At 54.3% G+C, this 22,225-nt stretch overlaps 2 protein-coding genes across 2 annotated transcripts in view; one reads left to right on the top strand and one right to left on the bottom strand.

Moving 5' to 3' along the window:
- The window catches only part of SGIP1 (SH3GL interacting endocytic adaptor 1), a 52,297-nt gene extending 41,861 nt beyond the window's left edge, over positions 1-10,436 (top strand). Inside the window, exons 19-25 of the mRNA XM_085586112.1 lie at positions 1,780-1,891; positions 3,008-3,163; positions 4,983-5,115; positions 5,501-5,703; positions 6,362-6,426; positions 8,117-8,281; positions 9,853-10,436. Of these exons, the coding sequence (XP_085442238.1) occupies positions 1,780-1,891; positions 3,008-3,163; positions 4,983-5,115; positions 5,501-5,703; positions 6,362-6,426; positions 8,117-8,281; positions 9,853-9,875 (857 nt within the window). The 3' untranslated portion in view covers positions 9,876-10,436. The remainder of the gene's footprint in view (positions 1-1,779; positions 1,892-3,007; positions 3,164-4,982; positions 5,116-5,500; positions 5,704-6,361; positions 6,427-8,116; positions 8,282-9,852) is intronic.
- An 8,913-nt stretch (positions 10,437-19,349) lies between these two features.
- INSL5 (insulin like 5) lies at positions 19,350-21,524 on the bottom strand. Its single transcript, XM_085586099.1, has 2 exons — positions 21,359-21,524; positions 19,350-19,573 (listed from the first exon to the last, which is right to left on the bottom strand). Exons 1-2 carry the CDS (start codon positions 21,522-21,524, stop codon positions 19,350-19,352), a joined length of 390 nt encoding a protein of 129 aa, XP_085442225.1.
- Positions 21,525-22,225: the final 701 nt, after the last annotated feature.

Here is a 22,225-nt window from a genome sequence, read left to right as displayed (position 1 = left end):
GTGACCGACAGGGACACGTCTGGCTGCATCCATTTTTACACTTTTTAGGCTGCATTAGGCATTGGAAAGGAAAATCCCTCATCTGAGCCTCGAGGAAAGAGCACTTAGGATTTATCCATTAACGCCCGGGTGCCTCGGGGAGCTGTGAGGATTCCTCCTCCCATCCATGTACCCACACTCAAAGTGTCGCTGAAGTGACAGAAGTGCTTCCCCCGGGAGATGCTGCAAATCCCAATTCCCTGCTCCCAAACCCCGGGCAGCAGCAGAGGAAGAGGGGAAGGGATCATTTCCGAGGATGGCCCGAGCAGAAGGGCTCACCAGGAACGTTTTGCTCAGCTTTGCTTCCCCCTCATCCTCTGCCTGTGGAAGTGCTGCCATTCCTGGAGCTGGCTTTGGGATTCCCGTGGCTTTGGGATTCCCGTGGCTTTGGGATTCCCGTGGCTTTGGGATTCCCGTGGCTTTGGGATTCCCATGGCTTTGGGATTCCCGTGGCTTTGGGATTCCCGTGGCTTTGGGATTCCTGCAGCTCTGGCTGGAGCTGGCGGGTGCTCGGATGCTCCGAGCAAACCCCGGGCTGGGTCTGTCCCCCTTTCCACCCTCCTGGCAGGGATGGTGATGGACTGAGGGATCCCTGGATAAGCTGCTCCTCTGGAGTCCTTTGCTGTTCCTTTTTAGCTGGTTTGGGGCAAAATAATCCTCGTGCTTCACCCGGTGCACAGGATGTGGGATTTATAAAAGGTTCCTAAATGGTTCACTGCAGGAAATAAGGAGGCTGAAGGGCGCTGCCAGGGCAGGGAATGACCTCTCCAGGATTTTTTTCATTTTTTGGGTGTCTGTGGGATCAACACCTCGGACATCCGGGCTGATCTTTGGATACTTTCCATGGGGAAGAGGTGTGGGCTTGGCAGTGCCAACCCCTTGGTGGTGGGCACAGGACTTGTGATCCCCTAAAGGGTTTCCAGCACACCTGGAGCTCCTGGGGAGCACTTGCTGTGATGATTTCATCCTCAAACGTCTTTTGGGAACAACAATTCCTGGCCAGGAAAGGGAAACCTGTGTGTGATCCCGCAGGGCTGAGTTATTTTAGAGCCTGGCAAGCGTCCAAGGATGCACAGCAATGCCGAAACACGCTCTTCCCCTTTTCCAAATCATGGAATCCTCCAACGGTTTGGTTTGGAAAGAACCTTAAATCTCAGCTTGTTCTGACTTCTGCCCCAGCTGGCTCCTGTCCAGCCTGGCCTTGGCCACAGCTTCTCTCTGGAAGCTCTGGGAGCTCTCTCAACCTGCGCCAGTGCCTCTGTTTTTCCAGGTTTCTGATGATGTGCAGCTTTCCTGTGGGGCACTGAGGGTTTCAGGAGCCAGTAGGGTGTGGAGGATGCCCCGGGCATCCCCAGGGCAGCAGAGCAGAGCAGAGTGTGTGATTGCAGGAGCCCCCTCATCCCGGGGGGACACCAGGGGCACACTGCCACCACCCCGAGCTCCCCGGGGGTGACACAATGGAACCCCCCCTCCCACCCCAGCCCCTTTTTGCGGGGCCCAAAGAGCGACTGCAAGAACTGTCATGCAAACATGCCGTGTGGCAGCCCCGCATGCCGCTCCTGCCTGGCCGCTCCATCCTTCTCTTCGCTCCTTTGGGCAGCGGGGCTGGCGGGGTGGGCCAGAGAGCGTTTCCCAAATGTTCTGAGAGCCTCGTGCGAAGGCCGGGGGGGGTTTTTTGGGGATGGTTTGCCCGTGGAGGCAGGCTGGGGGTGCCAAGGGGAGCTGCTGGCTCTGTTGCAGGCTCGTCGCGGGGCCCCAGCCCCCTGACCATGGGGGCACAGGACACCCTGCCCGTGGCCGCCGCCTTCACCGAGACCGTCAACGCCTACTTCAAAGGGGCTGACCCCAACAAGTAGGTGCTGACCCCCGGGGGGGGCCCTGCCACGACCCCCGGGGCTGTCCCCGCGCTGGGGACGGGTGGGGGGTGACCAGGGATGTCAGGGATGAGGAGGGGGGCTGAGGCCTTCCTCTGGCTCTGGGTCAGGGGGATTTCCAGATGCCTTCTGTCCCATCTGGGGCGCCAGAAATGGATGTCTTGTTCAGGCTGCCCTAGAGCAGAAACCACGCAGAATTAAAAAATAAAGCAGGGATTTATCCAAAGGATCTCCTCCACCTTGGGCAGCACCAGAGCCCAGCCAGGGCTGCACCCAAATGACCCAAAATGGTCCCAAAATGCACGAGCGCTCCCGGGGCTCTCCTGGGATCAGTTCTGCTCCATTGGCACCTTGGAGTTCATTGTCCCATTCCAGCTCCAGCCCATCAGTCCCACCCTGCTTGTTTTTCTCTCTCCAGCCCACGCTGTTTGTGCTCCTGGGCTGAGGTTTGGATCATTTGTCCTTGGTGCCCAGCTGGAGCAGGAATTGTTTTGTCTCTGCTCTGTGCACAGAGCTCAGCATCCCCTGGTGTGAAGCTCAGAGTTACACACTAAAGCAGCTCAGAATGTGAAAATATAAAAGCCAAAACCTGAGGACAGGAGGTGGCGTGGCCTGTGGTGCCCAGGAGCAGGGTGCTGCTGCAGTGCCCCGTTTCAAAATGTTTCTGCTGTAGGAAAGGGGGGTGAGGACTTTGTGGGAGCAATCTCAGAGCAGCACAGGGAGGGTGGCAGGGGGGTGCAGCCTTCCCCTCCCGTGCCTGGCCAAGATGGGATGGCATTCCAACAGAAACTTGGAGGGTTTTCCCACCTTTGTTCTCAGGCCCCCTAATAGATAAAACCCAAAAGGGCAGAGCGAAGACAAATTAATTTCACTGAAATACCGAATAGCTGAAAGACAGCAAAAACAGGGAGCCTCAAACAGGGTTTATTGGAGAATATCCCTGTCAGCCCCTGTGCTGTCTGTGCTCTCTCTGGGGCCACCAGAGGCCGAGTTGGGTGGGGAAGGGGGGACTGTCCCCACGCCACCCGCGGTGCCAGCCCTGCCTCCTGCCACGTTTCGAGCCCCCTTCGCTGCCCAGGCTCTCCGTGCTGCAGGTGCATCGTGAAGATCACGGGGGAGATGGTGCTGTCCTTCCCGGCGGGCATCACCCGGCACTTCGCCAACAACCCCGCTCCGGCCGTGCTCACCTTCCGTGTGCTCAACTTCAACAGGCTGGAGCACGTCCTGCCGAACCCCCAGCTGCTCTGCTGGTGAGCTCTTCCCCCCGCAGCGTCCCGGGGAAAGGGGGGATTTCGGGAGAACGGGGTGTCTGCGAAAATCTACGGCCTGAAGCGGCTTCCTTGGAAGCACGCGCTGATTCGGGGAATGAGACTCTCAAACCCTTAAAGATTTGATGAGATCCCAAAGTGGTTCGGGTTGATAGGTCATCAGGATTATCCTGATATCAGGATTATCCCATGGGCAGGGACACCTTCCACTGTCCCAAGCTGCTTCAGCCCTGTCCAACCTGGCCTTGGGCACTGCAGGGATCCAGGGGCAGCCACAGCTGCTCTGGGAATTCCATCCCAGGGAACAATTCCCAATTCCCAATGTCCCACCCATCCCTGCCCTCTGGCAGTGAAGCCATTCCCTGTGTCCTGTCCCTCCCTGCCTTGTCCCCAGTCCCTCTCCAGCTCTCCTGGAGCCCCTCCAGGCCCTGCCAGGGGCTCTGAGCTCTGCCTGGATCCTTCTCCTCTCCAGGGGAACATTCCCAGGGGCTCTGAGCTCTCCCTGGATCCTTCTCCTCTCCAGGGGAACATTCCCAGGGGCTCTGAGCTCTCCCTGGATCCTTCTCCTCTCCAGGGGAACATTCCCAGGGGCTCTGAGCTCTCCCTGGATCCTTCTCCTCTCCAGGGGAACATTCCCAGGGGCTCTGAGCTCTCCCTGGATCCTTCTCCTCTCCAGGGGAACATTCCCAGGGGCTCTGAGCTCTCCCTGGATCCTTCTCCTCTCCAGGGGAACATTCCCAGGGGCTCTGAGCTCTCCTGGATCCTTCTCCTCTCCAGGGGAACATTCCCAGGGGCTCTGAGCTCTCCCTGGATCCTTCTCCTCTCCAGGGGAACATTCCCAGGGGCTCTGAGCTCTCCTGGATCCTTCTCCTCTCCAGGGAGCCCCCCCAGCTCTCCCAGCCTGGCTCCAGAGGGGCTCCAGCCCTGCAGCAGCTCTGGGGGTTCCTCTGGGCTCTCTGCAGCAGCTCCAGGTCCTGCTGATGTTGGCCCAGGGCTGGGGCAGCTCTGCAGGTGGGGCCTCACCTGGGAGGAGCCGAAGGGCAGAATCCCCCCCTTTCCTGCTGCCCACACTGGGGGATCAGCCCAAGATTTGGGGGTTCTGAATCCCAGTGCAGATGGATCAGGACAAGCTGGAGCTGTGTGGGAGAGAGCCAATGTTCTGGGCCCCTCAGTTCAGGAAGGACACTGAGATGATCGAGAGCATCCAGAGGAGGCAACGAGGCTGGTGAGGGCATTGGAACACAAACCCTGTGAGGAACATCTGAAGGAGCTGGGGCTGTTCAGGCTGGGCTGTTCAGCCTGTTCAGCCCTGTGAGCAGTTTGAAGGAGCTGGGGCTGTTCAGGCTGGAGAGGAGGAGGCTCAGAGGTGCCCTCATTGCTCTCCACAGCTCCTGAAGGGAGTTGCAGACAGGTGGGGTCGGTCTCTGCCCCCAGGCAGCACTGACAGAGCCAGAGGACACAGCCTCAGCTACGGCAGGGAAGGTAGAGGTTGGAGATTAGGAAAAAATTTTCACTGAAAGAATAATAAAATAGTGGAATTGTCTTCCTAGGGAGGTGGTGGAATTACCATCTCTGGATGTGTTTAAAAAAAGCCTGGACTTGGCACTTGGTGCTGTAGTCTAATTGTGGTGTCAGGGCACGGGTTGGATTTGATGATGATCTCAGAGGTCTCTTCCAACCTCGTGATTCTGGGATTGTGTGATTGTGTGATGTTCCTCTGGGGGTGGGATGGAGTGCAGCTGTGTAGAACAGCTCTCCTGCCCAGGCAGGTTATCCAAAAGGCTCCTTCTCCTCCGTGCAGTGACACCGTGCAGAGTGACTCCAACTCCAAGGAGTTCTGGGTCAACATGCCAAATCTGATGACTCACCTAAAGAAGGTATCGGAACAGAAACCTCAAGCCACCTATTACAATGTGGATATGCTCAAATACCAGGTAGGGGTTTTTGTTGGGTTTTTGGGTTGTTTTTTTTTTTTTGTGAGATAAAACTGTGCCCAAAAAAAAAAGAAAAAAAAAAAAAAGTATGCTGATTATGACTGTAAAAAATGGCCAATGTAAAATAAAAAGTGGCCAATGTAAAATAAAAAGTGGTCAGTGTAAAAAATGGTGTTTCCCCAGTGCAGAGTGGAGCTGTGGTGAGGTGGGGCACGTGTCCCACTGTCCCTCCTGTGTGGCCCTGGGTTGCCTGGCTTTAAGCCTGGTACTAAATCCAGCGGGAATTCGAGGGCTTGCCCCCCCCAATGCGATGTCTGTGTCTGTAAAACGGGATTTCTCCCTTCAGCCCTACGGAAACTAAATGTTTTTTCTGTCATTTTGGAAGGTATCTGCCCAGGGTATTCAGTCTACTCCATTAAACCTTGCAGTGAGCTGGCGGTGTGACCCTGCAAGCACTGACCTGCGCATCGACTACAAATACAATACCGAGGCAATGACCACGCCTGTAGCTCTAAACAACGTCCAGTTCCTCGTCCCCGTCGACGGAGGAGTAACCAAACTGCAAGCTGTGCTTCCTCCTGCTGTCTGGTAGGGATTGCTCGGCCTGCCCCTGCCCACAGCAGGGTCTGTGGTGGGGAGCTGGGCACACGCCGGGCACCCAGAGCTGCCCTCCTCTCGTAGGGGGACGCCTTTAACCCCACTCTGATTCCCTTCTCGTGCCGTTCCCACCGGGAGATGGTCCGAGGTGAAGGGAGAAGTGCAGGGGCAGAGCACCAGCCCTTAGTTGGTGGTTTGGCTGCTTGATCCGGCGTTTAGAGGGATGCACAGGCAGGTCCTGGCACTGGGTGGGAATAGTGGGAGCTTGGAGCAGCCTGGCACAGCGGGAGGTGTCCCTGCCATGGCTGGGGTGGCACTGGATAAGTTTTAAGGTCCTCTCCAACCAGAGCAGTCCGGGATTCTGGGATGCACGGACGTGTGGCTGTCGCTGCCCTAGGCTCACCTGCAATCCTCATAGCAATCACACAAATATTTTATTTGAGAAAGCTTGCTAAGACTATCAAGTCCATCCACGAGCCCAGCAGGTGAACTTTTACTTGCTTTGAAACCCAAATCCAAGCTCCCAGAATTGCTGCTCCAGAGTAGTTCCCCCCTCCTGTCTACCCACCCCCAGCCTTTAGCAAAATTCAAATTACTCCTTGGCAATTTCTTGATTCCTACAGAAATGATCTTCTCCGTGTGTTTGCAGGAATGCTGAACAGCAAAGGATATTGTGGAAGATCCCTGACATCTCCCAGAAGTCAGAAAACGGAGGTAATCCTGCCAAAATGCACGTCATTATCTCGGAATCCTTCAGGCAGGCACAGGCCCAGACACTCGGGATCCTGCTGGGGCTTGCTGGGGACAAAGCTGTTTAATTTTGGAGCTCAAGAAAGCAGGGCTGCGTGCCACCAGCGCCGCTTTGCCAGCCACCTTGGCATCCCGAGGGGCATTCACACGGTGGGCTGGGATGGGGTGCTGTGCCAACCCCTTGGCTGCCCTCCTCCCCGAGGCTGGGAGGGTTGCTCCTTCCACGAGAGCTTTTCCACGTGGGAAGCTGTTCCTAGCCTGGGCTGTGTGAAAAGCTGAATCGTGCTGCGAGGATGAGGGGTTTGTTCTGTCCTGGTGTCACTCTGGCCATGCCCTTGTCCGTGCCAGCAGGATGAGGGGGTTTGTTCTGTCCTGGTGGCACTCTGGCCATGCCCTTGTCCATGCCAGCAGGATGAGGGGGTTTGTTCTGTCCTGGTGGCACTTTGGCCGTGCCCTTGTCCGTGCTTGGAGGATGATGGGGTTTGTTCTGTCCCCCCGATGCCAGTCCCCTCCGGACGTGCCCTTGTCCGTGCCAGCAGGATGATGGGGTTTGTTCTGTCCTGGTGGCACTTTGGCCATTGTTTTGTCCGTGCCAGGAGGATGATGGGGTTTGTTCTGTCCTGGTGTCACTCTGGCCATGCCCTTGTCCGTGCCAGGAGGATGAGGGGGTTTGGTTCTTTCTGGTGGCACTCTGGCTGTGCCCTTGTCCGTGCCAGCAGGATGATGGGGTTTGTTCTGTCCTGGTGTCACTCTGGCCATGCCCTTGTCCGTGCCAGGAGGATGAGGGGGTTTGGTTCTTTCTGGTGGCACTCTGGCTGTGCCCTTGTCCGTGCCAGCAGGATGATGGGGTTTGTTCTGTCCTGGTGTCACTCTGGCCATGCCCTTGTCCGTGCCAGGAGGATGAGGGGGTTTGTTCTGTCCTGGTGTCACTCTGGCCATGCCCTTGTCCATGCCAGGAGGATGAGGGGGTTTGTTCTGTCCTGGTGGCACTCTGGCCATTGCCTTGTCCGTGCCAGCAGGATGAGGGGGTTTGGTTCTTTCTGGTGTCACTCTGGCTGTGCCCTTGTCCGTGCCAGGAGGATGAGGAGGTTTGTTCTGTCCTGGTGTCACTCTGGCTGTGCCCTTGTCCATGCCAGGAGGATGATGGGGTTTGGTTCTTTCTGGTGTCACTCTGGCTGTGCCCTTGTCCATGCCAGGAGGATGAGGGGGTTTGTTCTGTCCTGGTGGCACTCTGGCCATTGCCTTGTCCGTGCCAGGAGGATGAGGGGGTTTGTTCTGTCCTGGTGGCACTCTGGCCATTGCCTTGTCCGTGCCAGCAGGATGATGGGGTTTGTTCTGTCCTGGTGTCACTCTGGCCGTGCCCTTGCCCATGCCAGCAGGATGAGGGGGTTTGGTTCTTTCTGGTGTCACTCTGGCCATGCCCTTGTCCGTGCCAGCAGGATGATGGGGTTTGGTTCTTTCTGGTGTCACTCTGGCCATGCCCTTGTCCGTGCCAGCAGGATGAGGGGGTTTGGTTCTTTCTGGTGTCACTCTGGCCATGCCCTTGTCCGTGCCAGCAGGATGAGGGGGTTTGGTTCTTTCTGGTGTCACTCTGGCCGTGCCCTTGTCCGTGCCAGGCCGCTCACCCGGCTGTTTTTTGGGGTTCCCGTGGCAGGTGTGGGCTCGCTGCTGGCGCGCTTCCAGCTGGCCGAGGGGCCGAGCTCGCCGGCGCCGCTGGCCGTGCAGTTCACCAGCGAGGGCAGCACGCTGTCCAGCTGCGACATCGAGCTGCTGGGCGCCGGCTACCGCTTCTCCCTCGTCAAGAAGAGGTTCGCCGCAGGTGGGTGCGCGCCGCCGGAGCCGAGGTTTTAGGAGCACGGGAATCCCTCTGGGTTCGGGTGAGACGCGCGACGTCGGCTTTGCGAGATGCGCTGCTTGGTCTGGCGAGTGCAGGCCTAGCAAAGCTTGTTCTAGCTAAGACAAAAAAAAAAGCAAATTTCCATACCAAAGACCTAGGAACGAACAAAGCAGAGTATCCTGTAATTTCTGACAAAACCTGAGTACAGGTGTAACCAGCTGTAAGGATAACATAAAATCAGCAGAGTGAATATGCATTAACCCATTATAAATTCCTATGCATATGGAAATTAGTAAAGGTAATAAAAAAGGATTGGGAGTTCTCAGAGGTACGCATGTCCATTGAAAGGCAGTGAGTCCCCACACGTAAATGAACACACCCATTCCCTACAAATCTTCATTAGAATTATGAAGTTTAATTTTTCATCCGCGTTTCAGTGTCCCTGCGGGCAGGGTGGGGACAGAGGGGCAGCAGCTCCATGAGTGACACAAATCCCCCTGCCACCCGCCAGCCTTGGATCTCATGGCTCCTGCCTGCTCCTGCACAAAAGGCAAGGCTGGCACTACAGGGCACCTCCAGGGCACCTCCAGGGCATCTCCAGGGTATCTCCAGGGTATCTCCAGGGCATCTCCAGGGTATCTCCAGGGTATCTCCAGGGTATCTCCAGGGCACCTCCAGGGTATCTCCAGGGTATCTCCAGGGTATGTCCAGGGTATGTCCAGGGTATGTCCAGGGTATGTCCAGGGTATGTCCAGGGTATCTCCAGGGTATCTCCAGGGTATCTCCAGGGTATCTCCAGGGCACCTCCAGGGTATGTCCAGGGTATCTCCAGGGTATCTCCAGGGTATGTCCAGGGCACCTCCAGGGTATCTCCAGGGCACCTCCAGGGTATCTCCAGGGTATCTCCAGGGTATCTCCAGGGTATGTCCAGGGTATCTCCAGGGTATGTCCAGGATATCTCCAGGGTATCTCCAGGGTATCTCCAGGGCACCTCCAGGGTATGTCCAGGGTATCTCCAGGGTATCTCCAGGGCACCTCCAGGAAGAGCCTGTGCCCCATTGCTGCAAAGAGTAATGAGGATTTTTCCTCATTGCTGCAAAAAATAACAAGGATTTTTCCTTATGGATTTTTCCATATGGATTTTTCCCCATTGCTGCAGAGAGTAATGAGGGTTTTTCCTTATGGATTTTTTCCTCATGGCTGCAGAGAGTAACGAGGATTTTTCCTTAATGCTGCGGAGAATAGTGAGAATTTTTCCTTATAGATTTTTTCCTCATGGCTGCAGAAAATAACGAGGAATTTTCCTTAATGCTGCAGAGAATAGTGAGACTTTTTTCTTATAGATTTTTTCCTCATGGCTGCAGAAAATAACGAGGATTTTTTCCTCATGGCTGCAGAAAATAACGAGGATTTTTCCTTATGGATTTTTTCCTCATGGCTGCAGAGAATAACGAGGATCTTCCCGTGGGCAGGAAGGGCTGGTGGAGGTGGGCAGGAACTCCTGGGAACCAGGGCTGCTCCCTCCCCCAGCTGATTTCTGATCCCCTTTCTAGGTAAATATTTGGCGGATAACTGATGGAACCTTATGCAAGTCCATGGAAAACCCTATGGAAAATACCCAAGGACTGCTGTGCGTGGAACGGGTTTTAATCTCAGTTTAAGGAAAATGAACTAAATCCTGCACTCGGGACATTTCTCTTGGAAGTGTCGACAACTTTCAGCGTTTTTTTTTTCCTTGGAAAACACCGTCTTGACCAGTCCTCCAGTATTTCCTTCTAGGTGTAACATTGTTAATGGTTTTAAAATGTAATTATTGTATTTGTAAATTGTACTCATTCCAGTAAGGCTGTAATTTTGGCAATTAGACACTTGAGTTTTAGCATTTTCCCATTCATGAAATGGATGTAATTTAAACTGTGGTATATAAATCTAATCGTAGTACTGTTGAATGGCACAATGCTTACAGAGGTAGATTGCATTTTGTCAATATATACGATTTCAATACGATACTGGTAGCTGTTACGAAGGGGGTGCCTCATCAAAAGAGAGTTCAGTAGGGCCCACAGGCTGATTTAATTTTCCCTCAGTCCTTAGTACGTCTCACAGCGATCAATAAAAAGCTCAGCCTTCAGGTTCAGCTGGTTTAACTCCGGAAAAATATTCTTGGAAAGGCGGAGCTTCCTAGGACAGTCTCCCAGGAAGGAAATCTCACTCCTGCAAGGAATATTCACCCCAAATTTCCAGCCCCGTGCTCTCTTAGAACTGCAGATTCCCCGTTGGAATCCCAGCAGCGCTTCCCTGCCCCGTGCCCGGGTATTTTTGGGGATGGAGATGAGGAAAGAAGCAGCAAAGAGGCACAAAATGTCATTTTTTGGCTCGAGGATGCCTTTTCCCAGCTGCCTCCGGACGCTCCGTTTTTTGCCTCGCTTGGCTGGCTTTTTTTCTGCCTCTCTCCCCCATTTTTTTGAAAGCTCTACGGGTTTAGAAAATGCTTTAAAGCCTCGCAGCTGCGCCTGCTTCTCTATTTTAGCACTCAGGCAGGAAAACGTGGCTGGAAAAAGCCAGGGGAGGATTCCCAGGGAGCAGGAGCAGCACTGGGCTGCTGGGATCAGCCAGGGCAGGAGCCCAGCTCGCCAGCACTGGGAGCAGCTGTCTTGTAGAGATGGGAAAACACGTGGAAGGGCTAAATCGGGGAATGGGGGACAAAATCTTGTCCCTGTGTGCTCTCCCTGCGCCCCTGAGCGCTGCTCATCCCTGCGGGTCTGCCTCCCATGCCAGCCCTGGCAGCACGGGGAGAGCCTCGCTGGCCTTGTGGGGCTGCAGCTGCCTGCTGACCAGCAGAATTTGGCAATTTAAGGGAGAAAAACGCAGGAAGCTTTGTGAAATCAAACACAGATGCACAGAGGGGCAGCCGTGAGCGGGGTGCCGGGGTTTTGGGAATGTGTAAGGTGACCAAAATGTTGATTTTCCCAAATGTCGCCAGGATTAGCGTGCTTTTACACTGGAAAACGGCCTGGGCATGGCGGGAAGGACAACGGAGACCTGTGCCCAGCTTGAGAGGTTTTGGGAATCGTGGGGGATGTTTCAGGGAGGAAACGTTGGGATGTCTCAGGGGTGAGGTGGATTCCAGGCCGAGAGCTGCGCAGTGAGCTGTGGCTGAGCTGGCAGGAGGCAGCAGCAGGAAGGGAAAAGCACAATTCACTTCCCACGGATTTTGGGAGTGCACTCCCCAGTGCTCCACTCCATGAACAATTCTCCCCTGAGCTGGAAATTTGTATCAGGTGTGGAGCTCACCCCTTTGTGACGCAGAAACCCCAAAAATCAGGTTTATGATGGGTACAACTGCTCCAAACCCACCCTTCCAATGCAGATCTATGGCGCAGACCTGGAAAAAAAAATGGATTAATAATGTAAATATTACCAGAACATAGAGATTTGACTTTATATTTCATCTGAAAGACAAGGTGTTTACATTAGCATTGGGTAACCCATAACCCAAAACTCCCAGGCTCATCCTGTTCGAGCTGGGGAACAAAACAGAGGTCGCTTTTTCGGGACACAGCCCTCGTGGCCTGGAGAGAGAGATGGGAACAGCCTGGGACATTTTGTCCCATTTCTGGGCTGTGGGACGTGCCAGCACTCCACAGGTGACACCAGCCCTGTGACGCTGGGAGCAACAGCAGCGATTTGGGACAGGGTTTTCCATCCTGCTCCTGCCAGTTTTTGGCAGAGTCATTTCTCCGAGTGGCTTTGCTGGGGGTTTGGTGAGAGCACTGGCTCAGGGAGGGAGCTGTGCTCAGGGTGGTCACACTCTGCAGGCTTCACCTCGGCTTTAGGAAGGAAAATCTGTGTATTTTCAGGGAATTGCCTGCCCCCTGACAGAGAGCAGGGAGGTGCAATGGCTCTGATTTGGTTTCACAGGGATCCCAGATTGGTTTGGGTGGGGAGGGACCTTAAAAATCATCCTGTTCCACCCCTGCCATGGCAGGGACACCTCCACTGTCCCAGGCTGCTCCAGCCCCAGTGCCCAGCCTGGCCTTGGGCACTGCCAGGATCCAGGGGCAGCCCCAGCTGCTCTGGGAATTCCATCCCAGGGAACAATTCCCAATTCCCAATGTCCCACCCATCCCTGCCTCTGGCAGTGAAGCCATTCCCTGGGTCCTGTCCCTCCATCCTTGTCCCCAGCCCCTCTCCAGCTCTCCTGGAGCCCCTCCAGGCCCTGCCAGGGGCTCTGAGCTCTCCCTGGATCCTTCTCCTCTCCAGGGGAACATTCCCAGGGGCTCTGAGCTCTCCCTGGATCCTTCTCCTCTCCAGGGGAACATTCCCAGGGGCTCTGAGCTCTCCCTGGATCCTTCTCCTCTCCAGGGGAACATTCCCAGGGGCTCTGAGCTCTCCCTGGATCCTTCTCCTCTCCAGGGGAACATTCCCAGGGGCTCTGAGCTCTCCCTGGATCCTTCTCCTCTCCAGGGGAACATTCCCAGGGGCTCTGAGCTCTCCCTGGATCCTTCTCCTCTCCAGGGGAACATTCCCAGGGGCTCTGAGCTCTCCCTGGATCCTTCTCCTCTCCAGGGGAACATTCCCAGGGGCTCTGAGCTCTCCCTGGATCCTTCTCCTCTCCAGGGGAACATTCCCAGGGGCTCTGAGCTCTCCCTGGATCCTTCTCCTCTCCAGGGGAACATTCCCAGGGGCTCTGAGCTCTCCCTGGATCCTTCTCCTCTCCAGGGGAACATTCCCAGCTCTCCCAGCCTGGCTCCAGCCCTGCAGCATTCCTGCAGCTCTGTTTCCCAAGCCAGGCTGAGCTGGAGAGGGGCTGAGCCCCCTGGCACTGCCCAGCCCTGGCACCGCTGGGCTCAGCAGCACCAGGATCCCTCTGGGTGACCAGCAGGGTAAATAAATTGTAAATTGTAAAAATGTGAATGCATGCACAGAAAGGCTTTAGCCTGAAATCTCTCACTAGTCGGGGAAAAAACCACCAAATAACGAGATTTTCATTTGGTGTCTGCATTTGTTCTTGAATGTCACTGCCCTGTTTGCATCTTCTTGGTTCTGTTGTCATTCAGAATTCCAGTGAAATTAATTTCCCTTCACTCTGCCCTTTCAGGTTTTATCTATCATGTTCTTTTTTTAATATAAAATGGGAAACCCTGCCAGTTTCTGTTGGAATTCCTCCCTCTGTGGCCAGGCAGAGCAGGGAAGGGAAGGGAAGGTACAGCCCCCCTGCCACCCTTCCCGGGCTTCTCCCTCCAGCAGGAGCATCCTAAAAAAAGTCACCACCTCTTATTCCCAGCAGAAGCATTTTTAAATGGCTGGAGTGCGCTGAAAAGGTGACAGATTTTTAATTTGCCTAAGAGAGAGTCAAACATTTTTTTTTCCCCTACCCATTTGTGGTTTTCATGTGAAAATATCTCAGTTAAAACCCCCAACTTTGAAGCTTGTCATGACCAAAATACGTAAAAAAATACATAAAAAATCCTGCTGCACTTCCCAGGTTAGGAATGACTGTCTCAAAGATTTCCCTTCCCAGCCAGAATTCTTCTGTTCCTCTTTTCCTCACGATTTCCCCATGTAGAGCCAGGGAGGTTTTATGCTAATCGGGATGATTCCAGTCAGGATTTTCATTCTTCTTCCACTGCAAGGCAAGGGAAAGATTGGCAGGAATTCTCCCTGCTCCTGCCTGGCTCCCCTTGTCCCTTTGGGAGGGGTGGTGCTGCTGGCCGTGGTTCTTGGAGCCACGAGGGTGGTGGAGATGCTCTTCAGAGGTTTGGGACAATCAGGATTTGGTGGAACACCCCAGCCCCCCGTGGGATTTTGGGGACAATCAGGATTTGGTGGAGCACCCCAGCCCCCAGTGGGATTTTGGGGACAATCAGGATTTGGTGGAACACCCCAGCCCCCCGTGGGATTTTGGGGACAATCAGGATTTGGTGGAACACCCCAGCTCCCCGTGGGATTTTGGGGACAATCAGGATTTGGTGGAACACCCCAGCCCCCAGCGGGATTTTGGGGACAATCAGGATTTGGTGGAACACCCCAGCCCCCAGCGGGATTTTGGGGGTTCTTTGTTCACCCCCAGCAATCCCAGGTGTGCTGGGATCACGTCGGGCTCCTCATCCACGCAGGAAGGGGTTTTTCCCTCCCGACATTCCAAGGCTGCTGCTTGGATGAGCTGGAACAAAGGGAGATGTGGCGTGGGCTGAGCCGGGATTTGCTTTGGGGTGGCCGGGAGCTCCCAGGGCTGGCGGGAGGAGGGCCCAGGATGTGGGACAAGGCCACTGTGCCACCCCAGCAGTGACTCAGATACCCCCAGGGACCACCCTGGACCACTTAACGAACTCCCCCGTGTATAAAATGTTTATAAATATTTGTGGATGAAGATACACAGGTCTATTTTTAAGATTTAAGTTAAATAAGTTAACGAATGGCTGGCCTTTCCTGCCTAAACGTGCAATGAGATGTATTATACCTTTAGTCTACGATGGCCTAGGTACTGCTTAGTCTGTGATGAAAACTTTGCTGCTTTCCTACTGTTCTCAGAGAAAAAAAAAAATAAACAAAAAACAAAAAAACCAACCTATAAAAGACGTACAGGTTTGTTGCACAGGGACTACTGCAGCGAAGCTTTGTATTTGACCACTGGTAATATGAATGTGTTGTATTGACTTGTTGAAGATAATAATGAAACAACATATTTTAAATGTTACTTGCCTTATAGATTAGAGTACGACTATGTGGATATCATTTTTTGTAAATACTGTTTTTTATAAATGTCTCTCCTCCATCCTCCCCCTCACCGAGTTCACCGACTCTCAAATATGCAATTATTTACCATGCAGAGCGTTGTGACAGAGAAATCCCCACATCAGAACAAAGTTTATTCATCCTATACACAAGAACCACATGAAATACCCAACTGAGTTGCAATTTAAATGTGATTATTATTATTTTTTTCCCTTGAAAATAAACAAAAAGCCGTAAACCGTTTCCTTTTCTGAGCCAGTTTTGCTTCCACGTGCAGGGGCACCCAGAGGGGAGGGCAGAGGGATTGAAGGCTGGCCAAAAAAAGGGTCCCTGTCCCAAAACCCCCAAATTCCCCATTGCTGCTGGAGTTTGTGCAGTGTCCCAGCACGGGGACGGGTCCAGGGTGGCACGAGGGAACACCTGAGGATCCGCAGGGAGCGTGGGCATGGATGAGCCGAGGGAAGGGACCTGAGGGATTTGGGATTTGGGCACCTGTGGGGCCATGGGGACACCCCAGGGCTCTGGGGACACGGGGAGTCTGTGAGGATCCGCAGGGACCACGGGAATCTCTGTGGGCTGGAGGGACCCACGGGTGCCACGGGGACCCACGGGTGCCACGGGGACCCACGGGTGCCACGGGGACCCACGGGTGCCATGAGGACCCACGGGTGCCACAGGGACCCACGGGTGCCACGGGGACATTTTGGGGGGCTGCGGGAGCCCGTGGGGACCCGAGGAGGTCACAGGGACCCTCAGGAGCTTTGAGAACATCAGGGAGCTGTGGGGACGTGTGGGGACATTTGGAGGCCATGGGGACAAAATCTTGAGGTTTATGTGGGGACCCGTGGGAGCTGCAGGGATACGTGGGAGCAATGGGAATTTCTGGGAATGCGGCGGGTGGAGGCCGGGAATACGGAGGGTGGATCCGGAGAACGGGAATGCGGCGGGGAACGGGAATACGGAGGGATGGAGGCGGGGAACGGGAATTCGGAGGGATGGAGGCCGGGAATGCAGAGGGTAGATCCTGAGAACGGGAATGCGAAGGGATGGAGGCCGGGAATACGGAGGGATGGAGGCGGGGACCGGGATTGCGGCGGGCGGGGACCGGGAATTCGGAGGGTGGATCCGGGGAACGGGAATTCGGAAGGATGGAGGCGGAGAACGGGAATTCGGAGAGTGGATCCGGGGAACGGGAATTCGGAAGGATGGAAGCCGGGAATACGAAGGGATGGAGGCGGAGAACGGGAATTGGGAGGGCGGATCCGGGACCGGGATTGCGGCGGGCGGGGACCGGGAATTGGGAATTGGGAGGGCGGATCCGGGACCGGGAATTGGGAATTGGGAGGGCGGATCCGGGACCGGGAGTTGGGAATTGGGAGGGCGGATCCGGGACCGGGAATTGGGAGGGCGGATCCGGGACCGGGAGTTGGGAATTGGGAATTGGGAGGGCGGATCTGGGACCGGGATTGCGGCGGGCGGGGACCGGGAAATGGGAATTAGGAGGGCGGATCCAGGACCGGGAATTGGGGATTGGGAATTGGGAGGGCGGATCCGGGACCGGGAATTGGGAACTGGGAATTGGGAGGGCGGATCCGGGCCCGGGAATTGGGAATTGGGAGGGCGGATCCGGGACCGGGAATTGGGAACTGGGAGGGCGGATCCGGGACCGGGAATTGGGAATTGGGGATTGGGGATTGGGAGGGCGGATCCGGGACCGGGAATTGGGAATTGGGGATTGGGAGGGCGGATCCGGGCCCGGGAATTGGGGATCGGGAGCGGCGCTGCAGCCGGGGCCGTGCCGGGACATCGCCGCGGTGGGACGGAAACGGGACCCCGGCCCCGTGGCCCAGAATCCCCCCGATGCCGGTAAAGTGTGCGAGAAGGGCTGGAGGCGGCGGTCGCTCAGAATGCGGATTATGCGAGAGAATGAATGGATTTACGGCCGGTTTGGATGGAAGGGACCGAAAAGCTCAGCCAGCCCCGGGAACTCCTCCCGCTGTCCCGGGAATCCCAAACTCCGGTGTCCAGCCTGGCCCTGGGCACTGCCGGGGATCCGCAGCTGCTCTGGGAATTCCATCCCAGCCCCTCCCCACCCTCCCAGGGCACAATTCCCAATTCCCGATATCCCATCTGTTATGTGCAGTTGATGTAATTTGCGCTATTTTTAATACGATATATGTGATAGTGAATATTTGTTAGAGTGTACACCTTTGTGTTGGGAGTCTGCCCTACCTCTGCAGGTGAGACTTGGTGTATATTAGACATTTATCTATAAGAAATTTATCTATAAGGAGACGGGCCACGTTTGGTGAGATATGAAGACCTTGGGCGCTGATCACTGCGTGAACGACTTGAGAGAGACATTATGGACATTTTTGGGCAGATACACGTGAATGTAGCGTTTTTGTAAACTTTATTAAGGCATTCAATAACTCTGGACACTGAATTGTTTTTCTTTATTATAAAGAAAGCAAATCTTATTAACCTCTAGACTTTGAATGGAAGAAAAGGCTGATTGCTGAAATCTTGGTTTCAGGCGGAATTTTCTTTATAAAAACCGCTTGTGCCAGGATGGAGGTGTGTGGGCATAGAGAAAAACCTTGCTGAGGTTTTCTTTGTTGTTCTTTCCCACTGATTTCTTTGTTGCACACCCAGGGCCGACCCCGGGCTCGGCTCTGTTCTTTCCTTGTGGCTGGCTAGATAGAATTGGATTGCAAAATCAATATTTTAATTTTTTTCATTTTCATTGAGCTAGACAAATGTCCATTCATAGCACATCTAAGCCCGTCCTCTTGCCAGTTTGTCCCGCTCCCCCTTGCCCTGCTGGTTTTTGGGCGGGTTTGGAGCCCGGCTGGTTTTCTCCGCAGGCTGCGAAGGCGCAGGGGGTGCCCAGGTACCAGGTGGTGGTGGTGGCACAGGGCGGGCAGCAGGGTGGGCAGAGCCTGCAGATCAGCTCAGATCAGCTCTGGGATCCCCGCAGCGACACGTTCTCCCCCTGCGGGTTCGAGAGCAGCTCGCTGTTCGCCGTGGCGAGTGTCTATGGGGTGGGTTTGAGTAGGGAGGCAGCTCAGCAGCAGGAAAAGTTAATGTTCAGCCTGATTCTTCCTAGCCCTGCTGTTGAAAATACCTGTGAAGGACCTAGGTGCTCTCACCTGCTTTGAGATGTGAGCTTTGGGTGAGGGGAATAAGGAGCTTTCCATGGCCTAGTTGTGCAGCTGCTTTCAGAACTTGCTCTACATGTAGGGGAGATATTTTCAGAATAAAGCCTGTAAGTAATGTTTTCCCTGTTCTCCTCCAGGAAACATTACTGGAAGTATTTGGATTGGGGAGCAACATTACTGGGAGTATTTGGATTAGGGAGTGACATTACTGGATGTATTTGGATTAGGGAGTAACATTGCTGGAAGGATTTGGATTAGGGAGTGACATTACTGGATGTATTTGGATTAGGGAGTAACATTACTGGATGTATTTGGATTAGGGAGTGACATTGCTGGAAGAATTTGGATTAGGGAGTAACATTGCTGGAAGGATTTGGATTAGGGAGTGACATTGCTGGAAGTGTTTGTATTAGGGAGCAACATTACTGGGAGTATTTGGATTAGGGAGTGACATTGCTGGAAGGATTTGGATTAGGGAGTGACATTACTGGGAGTATTTGGATTAGGGAGTGACATTGCTGGAAGGATTTGGATTAGGGAGTGACATTACTGGATGTATTTGGATTAGGGAGTAACATTACTGGATGTATTTGGATTAGGGAGTAACATTACTGGGAGTATTTGGATTAGGAAGTGACATTGCTGGAAGGATTTGGATTAGGGAGTGACATTGCTGGAAGGATTTGGATTAGGGAGTGACATTGCTGGAAGGATTTGGATTGGGGAATAAACCGTGGGGTTTGCCTGCCCACCTTTGGGGCGGGTACTGATGGTTCTAAATCCTGATGCAGGTGGGCTCTGGCTCACCTTGCTCTGGATCTGAAACCAGATTTTTTGTTACCCCTATTTCCCAGCTGAAACCTGCTGTTAGGTCTTCCTGAGTCGGAGAACAAGCCTATCACAAATTGCTTGTTTTATTCCACTTTAGGTGCAAAGCTGAAACCAGAGCAGTCATTAGTTGGGAACAAATATTTCATGTACTCGTGACTAAAAGTTTAACCCTCTGAACACTGTGAAATGCAGACAACCTGAAGCCACTTGCTGGTGGTGCGCTGTGGCATTTAACAATTAAAGAACACAACTGAAAGAAATGTGGTTTTTTGTCATGATTATTTTAATCCCTGGAAGCCGTGGCACCGAGCTGCTGCATTTCAGCACAGGGAGCTGATCTCTGTCCTGCTGCAGCCCACGTTGCAGCAGGACGTGGCCAGCAGCTCGGCCTCCTCGCGCCTGTTGAGCACAGCAACTTTGCTGCTGGTCTGGAATTGTTGCTCAGGTTTGACGTCCAGGGGCTCTCTGTGGATCCCCAGCCTCGGCTCTGGGGGTGAGGAGAAGTCAGCATCACCCTCATCCTCACGCAGGAAACGCTGGGGGTCTGCACCCTCTGTGGCAGGAAAAGGAGAAGTGAAGAGTCAGGGCAGGATGAGAAATTTTTATCTTTCCTAGGAAGACACCAAGGGACAGGGGGAGCTGAGCTGCCCTCTGCCACGAGCACCACATCACCAGCTCCTCACCGAGGAGCCACCCCTGATCAGCAAGGTGAAACCAAGGAATTCAGGGATTTCTATGGAAAAATTCCTGTGGTGCCTTGAGTCTCACACTGCTAAATTTGCTTCTCCAGGAAAAGCTGTGATTTGATGTCTCAGAGGCTCCTGACCAGCGCCTTCAGCTGGGCCTGGGGGGTTCCTGAGTTGCAGGTGCTGCATTAAGGCTCCAGCTGCCCCAGAATTTCGGGTGTTCCCACGGAAATCACAGCCCAGCTGCAGCTGAAGCACCTCAGGACAGCTGGTCTGTAAAGCTGTAGCAGCTCTCACTTTTTAAAAGCAAGGTTCTTCAGCAGATTTTGGGGAGGGGGTTGCCCACGTTACCACTTTTGTATTTGTTTAAATCTTCTGCTACGAGAGAATTTTCCAAAATTGCAGATGTAGGAAGTGCAGAAAGCCTCTTGCTGGCATCTACCTTTGTTATTTTTTTGTTCTCTATTTATTTTAATCAGGGTACAGATTTCTAGCTGTGCATGTTAACAGTCGAGTTTTCTGACAACCAAATCAAAATTTTCTGAGTACCAAGAAATGTTCTAGTAAGTATAAATACACACAAAAACATGTGAAGGTGCTTAAATTGCAGAGCAGCTATTCAGCATGCTTTAATTACAAAGTTTTATAAAGTTTCTGGTTTCTAGTGGGCAAAGTGAAGACCACAGGATGGCACTTGCAGTGACATCAGCAAAAAATCAGCACTGACTTCAGCAAAACTTGTCACTGAAATGAGACGGCAGAGAGATTTTCAGGGACAGCCTTGCCTTGGATCCTGTTCCTCAGGGGAGCTTGGAAAATCTTGGTTGGAATTATTTTTCTTTAGCAAAATAGCCCAGGAAGGTGAGCCAGGCAAACTGCAAGGAGAGGGAACACGAGCACAGCCCGTGCTGGGGAGCTGGGGCTGCAGGGATTTTGGGGAGCAGGGATTTTGGGGGGCTGGGGCTGCAGGGATTTTGGGGAGCTGGAGCTGCAGGGATTTTGGGGATCAGGGATTTTGGGGGGCTGGGGCTGCAGGGATTTTGGGGAGCTGGAGCTGCAGGGATTTTGGGGAGCAGGGGCTGCAGGGATTTTGGGGGGCTGGGATTTTGGGGGCTGGGGCTGCAGGGATTTTGGGGGGCAGGGATTTTGGGGGCTGGGGCTGCAGGGATTTTGGGGAGCAGGGATTTTGGGGGCTGGGGCTGCAGGGATTTTGGGGAGCAGGGATTTGGGGGGGCTGGGGCTGCAGGGATTTTGGGGAGCAGGGGTTTTGGGGGCTGGGGCTGCAGGGATTTTGGGGAGCAGGCGCTGGGTCTACAGGGATTTTGGGGGGCTGGAGCTGCAGGGATTTTGGGGAGCAGGGATTTTGGGGGCTGGAGCTGCAGGGATTTTGGGGAGCAGGCGCTGGGTCTACAGGGATTTTGGGGGGCTGGAGCTGCAGGGATTTTGGGGGGCTGGAGCTGCAGGGATTTTGGGGAGCAGGGATTTTGGGGGGCTGGAGCTGCAGGGATTTTGGGGGGCTGGAGCTGCAGGGATTTGGGGGCTGGGGCTGCAGGGATTTTGGGGGGCAGGGATTTTGGGGGGCTGGAGCTGCAGGGATTTTGGGGGGCTGGGGCTGCAGGGATTTTGGGGGGCAGGCGCTGGGCTGTACTCACCCCGCAGGTCGCGGTGCCTCCTCCAGCGCGAGCTGCCGCAGGTGAACACCACGGCTCTGATGAAATCTCTCCCACAGAGCCTCACCTTGTCCCCTTCCCCTTCCCGGGCCAGCAGCAGCAGGGCAAGGCAGCCCAGCGCCAGCAGCGTGCCCCTCATGCTGCCAGCCTGCCAGGGCACGAGGGATCAGCTGGGGAATTCTGCTGGGCCTCCCCATTTATAGCGACGGTCCGTTCCCTGCGCTGGGCTACAGCTGGCTCTGAGGGTGGCAATGTTTGCTAAAAACAAATAAACTGCTTGTTTCTGCTCATCTTTGAAGTGCTTCGGGATCTCGGGGATGAAAGATTTCGGAAGTGTGCGTAGGTGCTTTATGGGAACGCCCGAGGTGTAGCAGGTTATGGGGTATGGCTGAGGTGGATGCAGGGAAGGTGTGTCCTGCCAGAACGAAATGGGGTTGGTGATGGGATTTGTCCTCGGGGGGTTTGGTGGCTGTGTTCCCCACACAAACTGATGGCCAGGCCTGACAGGGCTCTTTTTGTGTCGGTGATCCCAAAGAAAAAGGGGGTGAGCTCCTTCCCGTGATGTCTGCGTCGTGCACCTCTTCATTGCCCTGCCTCGGTCACTGCCAACTGGGGAAACCCTGCCGGTGCCAGGCACTGCTGGGAAAATCCACCCAGAGGGGTTTGTGCCACGTGTTGGCATCCCAGGCAGGATTCCCAGTGTGCCAGAGACAGGATCCTGCAGCACACGGAGCTGAGTCTGCTCTGGGAGCAGAGGTTGTTTCTGAGTTATTGGTTCCGAACGTTGGCTCCAGTGTATCTACGTTTCCATAAAAAAATCCTTGCAATAAAATGCCTCTA

The sequence above is a fragment of the Lonchura striata genome, chromosome 8 (genome assembly GCF_050655825.1).
Source record: "Lonchura striata isolate lonStrDom1 chromosome 8, ASM5065582v1, whole genome shotgun sequence".
In the NCBI taxonomy this organism is placed as follows: domain Eukaryota; kingdom Metazoa; phylum Chordata; class Aves; order Passeriformes; family Estrildidae; genus Lonchura; species Lonchura striata.
The sequence above is the reverse complement of the archived record's forward strand: the minus strand, read 5'-3'. Positions and strand labels throughout refer to the sequence as shown.

Coding starts and splice junctions, on each gene's coding strand:
- INSL5 (XM_085586099.1), bottom strand. CDS start 21,524: ATGAGGGGCACGCTGCTGGCGCTGGGCTGCCTTGCCCTGCTGCTGCTG. Junction 19,574..21,358: donor CGACCTGCGGGGTGAGTACA/GCCCAGCGCCTG, acceptor CAGAGGGTGCAG/ACCCCCAGCGTTTCCTGCGT.